This window comes from Humulus lupulus, chromosome 1 (genome assembly GCF_963169125.1).
Source record: "Humulus lupulus chromosome 1, drHumLupu1.1, whole genome shotgun sequence".
Lineage (NCBI taxonomy): Eukaryota > Viridiplantae > Streptophyta > Magnoliopsida > Rosales > Cannabaceae > Humulus > Humulus lupulus.
In genome coordinates, this window is record NC_084793.1 from 70,134,538 (window position 1) to 70,142,570 (window position 8,033).

The window sequence follows — 8,033 nt, forward strand, 5'->3', positions numbered from 1 at the left end:
TTAACTTTTGTTAGATATGTATGTTAGATATGTATGTTATTGTATGTGTATGTGGCAAAATACATAATAATAATAATGATAAAAAAATCTTAAATTCAATAAGTAACACAGTCAATTCAATTTTCAAACTAAAAAAAAAAATTATTAATTATGAACTATTTGCTTATATTATTATTTACTTTCTTCGCTTACAAGAATTCAAAATAAAATTATAATTATTTACTTATTTATTTTTAAATTACTTTTAGCCTTCTGATAAGAAACAAAATGACGCGAGTGATTCACTACTTAGACGTGAGTCCTTCACTAGAATATATATATATATATATGTACATCATATTTAAACAATTATTAAAAACGTCATTCACGCGCAACATAATCTTATTTGAATTCATTTTCTAAAGGTAGCGGTCCCACATAGGATCCGCTTTAACAGAATGCTCAACTCTACTCCGAAAAAAAATCAGCTGTCCCCAATTTACTGTCTCCTCCCTGTCTCACCAATAATTTTGAGACACATCATTTATTTATTTAACAGATAATTAACTTGCTTGATAACGTTAAAATGAGTTAACAGACCTTTTAATTCTTTCTCCTAAATTAATATTAAATTTAACATTAATATCTGACTTTTCATATTCACATTAACATTAAATAATTATTTTTTTTCCTTCTCCTATTTTTTTGCAGAATAAAACGTTCTTTATTTTCCTTCCTCCTACTTTTTTGCAAAAGAATACAAGTAAATAACGTTTTCTTATTTTTTTTAAAATATCTTAAGTAACATATTAAGATTAAACAATCAATTTTTTTTCCTTCTTCTATTTTTTTCAGAAGAAAACATTTTTTCTTTTCTTTGCTCCTATTTTATTGCAAAAGAATACAAACAAATTATCTATGCCATTATATCATATTCCAGTCACGATTTCATCTAGTCAAAATCATAATAATTAAGTTATACAAAATAAATACTAATTAAAATGATATATACAAAAACTAAATAAATAAATACAAAAGATAAAAAAGGAGTGGCCATATTTATCTTGAACGTTCATGCTCATCTTATACATACATATTTATGTATTAGTGGTTTATGTATTAGTGATTTTCTTGAAGATAAAGCAATATTTTTTATATCACTTTCATCTTCCTTTATCTTTTTGCTTAATAGCTACCATTGTTTGCTGGGGTGGATATATATATATATATGTTGCAAGAGTCACTAATAAATTTAATATTAGTCACGTTGTAAAAAGTTATTAATGACTTTGATAATAAAAACAAAATTGAAAACCATATGAATATTATTGTTCTCAACATCCTTATAATAGTTAAAATCTAATCATAAAAAATCTAACACTCCGAATTTAATAAGTATATGATAGAATTACAATTAGAAATTAAATTTTGAATACGTCAACCAATTTTAGGCTTCGAAAATAGCCAACTCCAACAAACCAAATCCTTATATATTCTTGAAAAATTGGCTACCTTCAAATCCAAAAGATGTAGACTCAGCCTGTATATGCATAATTATAATTTTATAAGTAACAATTAAAAAATATACATCATTTATGATTATTATTGAAAGTCAATATACCTGTAAGAGCAATTCAGACATGCTTGTTCCTATACTTGAATTTTTAGGTGTCATACCAATCTGTAGAAAATAAAATATAATATTATTTATATATAAACATAACTCTTGATAAAATAAGTTAATAAAAAAAATATAATTTATTACATGGTTAAGATTAAATGAAGTTGTAGAGAATGACAAATCTGGTTGAGAATGTAGCATATAGTTATTGACTTTATCGTTATTGTTAAAGTTTGGTGATACCTATAAGATAAAATATGTAAATTTTAATATTGTAAAATTATATAATTGAAAAAATAAAGTGAAAAAAATCAAGAATAAATACCTGTTTCGTAGACGATTTTTTTTTGGTAACTTTGGTTTTCTTACACATCTTCTCAAGAGAATTCTTTGGACGAGAAGAGCTACCACAAATTCTCTTATTTTTTGTTTTTATACCTTTTACTGTTGTATCAATTCCAAAAGTAGTATGACTCTCCTCTTTACTTTCAATTCTTTCTTCTCTCAAACATGCATCAACATCATCCCAAAGTCTTTTAAAGCCATTTCTAGCAACTTTATAGGCTTTTTCAGTTTCTGATGCTCTTGTTACAATATGAGTGTAAGATCTCGACAAATCTTGATAACGCATTGCCAAACATGCTTTAGGATCATCTCCCTGTTTAATCTCAGATGTACTACCTGTAGCTCCAATCTTCGCATGCTTTGTCCATCTCTTTAAAATGTATTGAGAAGGTATTTTCAAAACATTACGAAAGGAAAATACTTTAAGAATATGTGAGCACAATATTCCTGCAAACTCAAACTTCTTGCAACTACATATCGCTCCATCAATTGAAGAGTCATATTTAACTGTGTGGTGAAAATACTTACATTAGGAGTACGCTTATACTCTGCCACTGCTCCTAGCTCAGTAAAAAATTCCATAGCACAGTTATAAGCCTTTGAAAACTCAACCTCAAACATTCTCAACACTGCAGGGGTATACACATATGCTGCATGATTCAAAATTTCAATTGGGAGAGATGGTGCTAAATTGCGTTGACTTACTCTAAAATCTGCTTTTAACTCTTCATAACGAAGATCATCAATTAACCTCTCAAAATGTTTGAAAAAACGCAACAAAGTGTGTTGATAGCTAACATACTTTTTAAGTACATTATTCATGCTTTCACTTCGTTGAGTAGTAGTCATATTTGCACAAAAAGTCTCTCTTCCATATACAAGTGCCCACTTCTCCTTCAACTCGAATTGTTTTGCCAACCAATCATTATTTTCAAGATTATATTTCCCAAGCATGTTCCCCCAAGCCTCAATGAATTCACATTCTTCATCATATTCATATATGCAATTTCCAAAATCCGTAGCAAATTCACGAAATCTTTCAAAAACACTACTCAGGTGTTTTGCTGCATTTTGATACATATGCCAAATGCATAAGCGATGATAAGTCTCTGGCCATTGGGATCTTAATGCCTTTGCCATTGCTGCATCTTGATCAGTAAGAATAGTTTTTGGTTTTTTCCCTGACATTGCTGCTACAAAAGTATCAAATAACCACATAAAGGTTGCAGTAGTTTCATCGTATAACAATGCAGCCCTGAATATAGTGGTTTGTTTATGATGATTTACCCCAACGAACATAACAAAAGGCCGGCAATCATGATTTTTTCGGTAGGTTGTGTCAACGCAAACAACATCACCAAAGTTATGATATGATGCCATCATGTGTGCATCTGCCCAAAAAATATTCGTTAACAAATCATCTTTGTCCACTTGCAAAGCATAAAAAAATTTTGGATCTTTTGACTTTATCTGTTGAAGATATTCAAGAACACCACCTGTATCTCCTGTACGCATTTGAATTGTTCTTTTGGTGCGTATATAATTCCGACAATCATCCAAAATAAATCCAAGATTTTCATGTCCACCAGCTCGCCTAATCATTAGTTCCATACTAGCTTTAGGAGCAATTCCTGAATTCTCAGCCAATTCAATTTCAGATGCTTGAGCAGGGGTTATTCTTCTTTGTGACCTATGTAAGTGGCTCTTACTAGGGCTTGAAGTCATATGTGTATGGTCCGCATAGAATTCAACAACTTGATAATTTCCAAATTGATGAAGTTTTATCTTCATCCTCGCCAAACAACCAAACCTTGTTTCAGCACGATGACATTTCACATTATCATATCGTTTATCTTTTTTGCGAAAGCCTTCACATGAGCAACAAAAAGTTCTGTCTTTTACTTTTCCATCTTTATTATCCTTATGCCCTTTGCTTCTTCGTATGCTAAATCCAACTTTATAAGCATAAACATTATAAAAATTGTAAGCTTGTTCTTCAGTTTCAAATTCCATACTAACCTTTGGTATCTCTTCATCAGGAATGTTGGAATGAATCTGCTTTATTTTTGCTGCACCATCAATTGTAACTTCTTGGTCTTTATTACTTTGATTGTTGGAATGTCCTTCCATATCATCTGTATCGATATTTATTATTTTTAAAAAGATATGCTGAAATTAATCTTACATGTAGAAAAAATGAATTTATTTTTGCTATTATACAGTAGAAAGAAAATAATAAAACAACATTTTGAAGAAGATATTTCATTAGTTAAGATAATATCAACTAACTTAGCATGGTATATGAGAAATAAATAAAAACAAAAGCTTGCATCGAAGAAAAAAATTCCATATCAGCAAAATTAAGTTTTAAATAAATATTAATTAATATAAAATAATTCAAGTAATCATGTTATAGATATATGACAAATAATGAAAAAAAAAACGTTGATGAAACCGTAGACTTAATATACAATAGCATATCTTTAATAATTTAAAATTGATGAAACCATAGACTTAAAAAAAATTGATGAACCGTAGACTTAATATATAACAAATTTCGGTAGAATCATAAAAGAAAAAAAAAAGAAGTATATACACTTAATATACAGTAGCATATCTTTAATAATTTAAAAAAAATGTTACTTACTTGTAATTTTCTGCAATAAAATAGGAGCAAAGAAAAGAAAAAATGCTTTCTTCTGCAAAAAAGTAGGAGAAAGGAAAAGAAAGAACGTTTTCTTCTGCAAAAAAATAGGAGAACGAAAAAAATAATTATTTAATGTTAATGTGAATATGAAAAGTCAGATATTAATATTAAATTTAATATTAATTTAGGAGAAAGAATTAAAAGTTCCGTTAACTCACTTTAACGTTATCAATCAAGTTAATTATCTGTTAAATAAATAAATAATGTGTCTCAAAATTATTGGTGAGACAGGGAGGTGACAGTAAATTTGGGACAGCTGATTTTTTTTCCTCTACTCCTCACTAGCGAGCTATATAATAAATTTTAGAAGAAGACTATACACAAGCACGTTTCTCCAATCTTATGTTTTCTTTTCTTTAAATTTTTTGGACTACATAAGCATACGTTTATATTGTATTGACGTGTTTGTCTTTGGATTATTCTAATAACTTTATTATGACTTATTAGCAAAATTAAAAGATCAAGAAAAAATATTACATGCATTTTTGTTTTCACTTTTTTATTGTTTATGTGAGATATTTAAGTGGCATTAAAATAAGAGTGTACCCAACATATATGAAATGACCTTCAAAAATGAAAACTACAAAGCATATCTTAAACTCAAGAAACAAGATTACAAATGAGCATTCAATACACAATGATAGCCTATATATATATATATACTCCCAATCTCTCTATGTATATATTTATACATATATAGACCCTTCCCATCTTCATCTTAAAAGTACATAAATGGATGTATATAATCAAATACAAATTTCACACACAAATTCTCAAATTTGAGTTATTATTTATGACTTATAGCCAGCACTATCATACGACTCCAAATGCATCATTTCTTCGGTGTAGTTTCAGTCTCATCGATAATCACACTGACAATTGCAATGGTGGTGGCCTCTTCTGTCGTTTTCTCCTGAACGACGCCGTTTGCTGATAACTCCTGTAGTTTAAACTCTGGCAAGTCATCATTCTTGGCGTTTTTGTAGACAAGGTATAGAATCATTTGTGCAATTCCGAATATGAATCCCAGGATGTTTGGTGACTGTGCTTGACCAATTTAAGTAATTAATTAGTACAATAGATTAGGTATAACAAATAATGATTTAATTATAGATAAATTAATCAGCTCATTTAATTAACTAATAAAAGGAATTACCGCAATGAAGAAATCTTTTACTAAAAGGCCATAGAAGAACCACATTACAGCACACAGGGTTAGGGAGAATGACAAGGCGAAAGGCATGTATTCCACACTCCTTGTTTTAATCACAATCCTCTGAAAAGAAATAAATAAAAAAATAAAAATAAATCAGAGACCAAGTACTAAAACTAATAATTTGTTAGAAGTGATCATAAATGATGAAGCAAATTAAAGCAATAATTAATGTTGTGAAATTGAATTTTGACATAATTAATGAGTAAGTTGATAAATACCATAATACTAAGAGGAGCAGCAAAAACACCCACAGAAAACACTGCACATATCCAACCAACAGCTGTGACCCGCTGAGAACGGTGTGGGATTATGAAGGAGGTAGACAATAAGATCAGTCCATAAGCTCCAACGTTAAACAGAACCACAAGCTTGATTGTATAAATCTGAATAATATATAATATAAAAAACAAAAGAAATTAGATATATATATGTATATATATACTATATATAGTTTTAAATATCATATATATATAATTAAAAAGAATAATTATTAAGTAAATATATAATACCCTGATTCTTCCTGATGCATACATGAGGTAGATAATGAGGTACACGGTCTCTATGGCGCAGCCAACAGAGTTGATTGTAATGATCATGAAACCATTGGTCTTGAGAAAGCCATAGTATAGGGTCAACATAGCACTAAATAATGCCACTGAATATGGTATAGATTGAAACCCCTCTGTAGATTTCTTGCTCCAAATTCTGTAGAACGTTGGCCTGTATAATATATTAGAAGTTAATAAACAATTAAGTATGACTTAATTATATTGATAATATTATGAGAGACAGATATATTCATACAGTGGGGCTAGATAGACGCAGAAGGACACAACGTTACCTGTTAAAAAAACAAAGAAGAAAGGTTATAATTAGTGGAATTGTTAATGAATAATATAATAGTTAGAGAATGGAGAAAGAGAGCTAGGTATACCAAGAAGGCCAAAAACAACAGCCATGTGGGAAGCAGTCATGGCTGCCATTCTTGGCTTCAAAGCTTTGATAGAGGAAAGTAAAGAGAGACGATTGATCTCACTACTAGCTAGAAATATGAGCTAGAAGAGGTTATTTGTGAGATGAGATTATAAGGATGTAGAGAAGAGTGTATATATATATATATGAGTTTGAAAAGGTTGAGATGATGGAATGTATGGAGTTTTAGATGAGTTGATTCCGGACGTTTTGGCCTTAAAATTGAACAAACTGCGTGTATGTGATTAGGATTTTTATTACATGAGTAGTTCAGCCAAATGAGCTGGGAAAGGTCCCTTTGCAGCTGCTTACCTTTGCTTGTATACATTTCATGGTTCTCTACTTCATCATCGCATGCATGAAATCGATGTATGTATGTATGTATGTACATAGTGGCTCGGTTACCTACCTACCTATCGGCTTATAGCCGATCCAACTACGTACACCTTTAGCTAATTAAAAGCCTATACCACACCTTAAACATATAAATATATTTATATATATATAAATATTACTAATTAAATCTCAAAGTTTTCATTGCATGTTTGAAGTACACCATGTTTAGAGATAAGTGAAAATAATTATTGAGTTGTACAGGTGGTCTGAACTTCTCAGCGACTAAACTTTGGATGTAAGTAGTAATTTCGTGATGGTGCAAAGTATAAATAATTGGTGGTGAAGTTGCTATATATATATATACGTATACATAAGATTTTGAGTTGATAAATGATAAGATAACCTGTTTAATTAATTATAAGCGGCTAGAAAGTAGAAAGGTAAATGTGAGTGGCTTGAGCCATTTGGTGACGTGAAGCAAATGATTAATAATATGCAATAAAAGGGGGTGTGATATGAGTCGTGGAGGCCAAGACTTTGGTTAACGTTTGCCAAAAGGAGGAGGGGAGTCGAGTCGCACGTGACAAATGTCGTATATAGCAGCCGTTACGTTTCAAACGGTTTCTATATTTTTTTCCTCTATATTATTCTCCCTCCTCATACTCTTTTTTGAACTATTATTATTCTTCATCAATTCAATAACCAGGCCCATTTATGTATATGACTGTACATGCACATATGTATATGTATACGTAGTAGCTGATCAGTGATTATTCTGGGTAGTTTTGTATAGGGAAATTTCAAAAAAAAAATACTTATATATTGCTTAATATTACTAAAAAATCCTAGCACTATTA

At 29.9% G+C, this 8,033-nt stretch overlaps 2 protein-coding genes across 2 annotated transcripts; both read right to left on the bottom strand.

Moving 5' to 3' along the window:
* Window positions 1-1,465: 1,465 nt before the first annotated feature.
* LOC133816377 (protein FAR1-RELATED SEQUENCE 5-like) lies at window positions 1,466-4,075 on the bottom strand. The gene is made up of 5 exons (XM_062248909.1): window positions 2,474-4,075; window positions 1,926-2,315; window positions 1,745-1,843; window positions 1,601-1,660; window positions 1,466-1,519 (listed from the first exon to the last, which is right to left on the bottom strand). Exons 1-5 carry the CDS (start codon window positions 4,073-4,075, stop codon window positions 1,466-1,468), a joined length of 2,205 nt encoding a protein of 734 aa, XP_062104893.1.
* A 1,129-nt stretch (window positions 4,076-5,204) lies between these two features.
* On the bottom strand, window positions 5,205-7,126 carry LOC133798973 (bidirectional sugar transporter SWEET9-like). The gene is made up of 6 exons (XM_062237272.1): window positions 6,803-7,126; window positions 6,673-6,709; window positions 6,378-6,588; window positions 6,087-6,251; window positions 5,809-5,928; window positions 5,205-5,694 (listed from the first exon to the last, which is right to left on the bottom strand). The coding sequence occupies exons 1-6, from the start codon at window positions 6,849-6,851 to the stop codon at window positions 5,485-5,487; spliced, it is 792 nt and encodes a 263-aa protein (XP_062093256.1). The 5' UTR covers window positions 6,852-7,126; the 3' UTR covers window positions 5,205-5,484.
* Window positions 7,127-8,033: the final 907 nt, after the last annotated feature.

Coding starts and splice junctions, on each gene's coding strand:
- LOC133816377 (XM_062248909.1), bottom strand. CDS start 4,075: ATGGAAGGACATTCCAACAATCAAAGTAATAAAGACCAAGAAGTTACA. Junction 2,316..2,473: donor AGTATAAGCGTACTCCTAAT/GTAAGTATTTTC, acceptor TACATTTTAAAG/AGATGGACAAAGCATGCGAA. Junction 1,661..1,744: donor CTTCATTTAATCTTAACCAT/GTAATAAATTAT, acceptor TATTTTCTACAG/ATTGGTATGACACCTAAAAA.
- LOC133798973 (XM_062237272.1), bottom strand. CDS start 6,851: ATGGCAGCCATGACTGCTTCCCACATGGCTGTTGTTTTTGGCCTTCTT. Junction 6,710..6,802: donor TGTTGTTTTTGGCCTTCTTG/GTATACCTAGCT, acceptor TTTTTTTAACAG/GTAACGTTGTGTCCTTCTGC. Junction 6,589..6,672: donor TGCGTCTATCTAGCCCCACT/GTATGAATATAT, acceptor TATATTATACAG/GCCAACGTTCTACAGAATTT.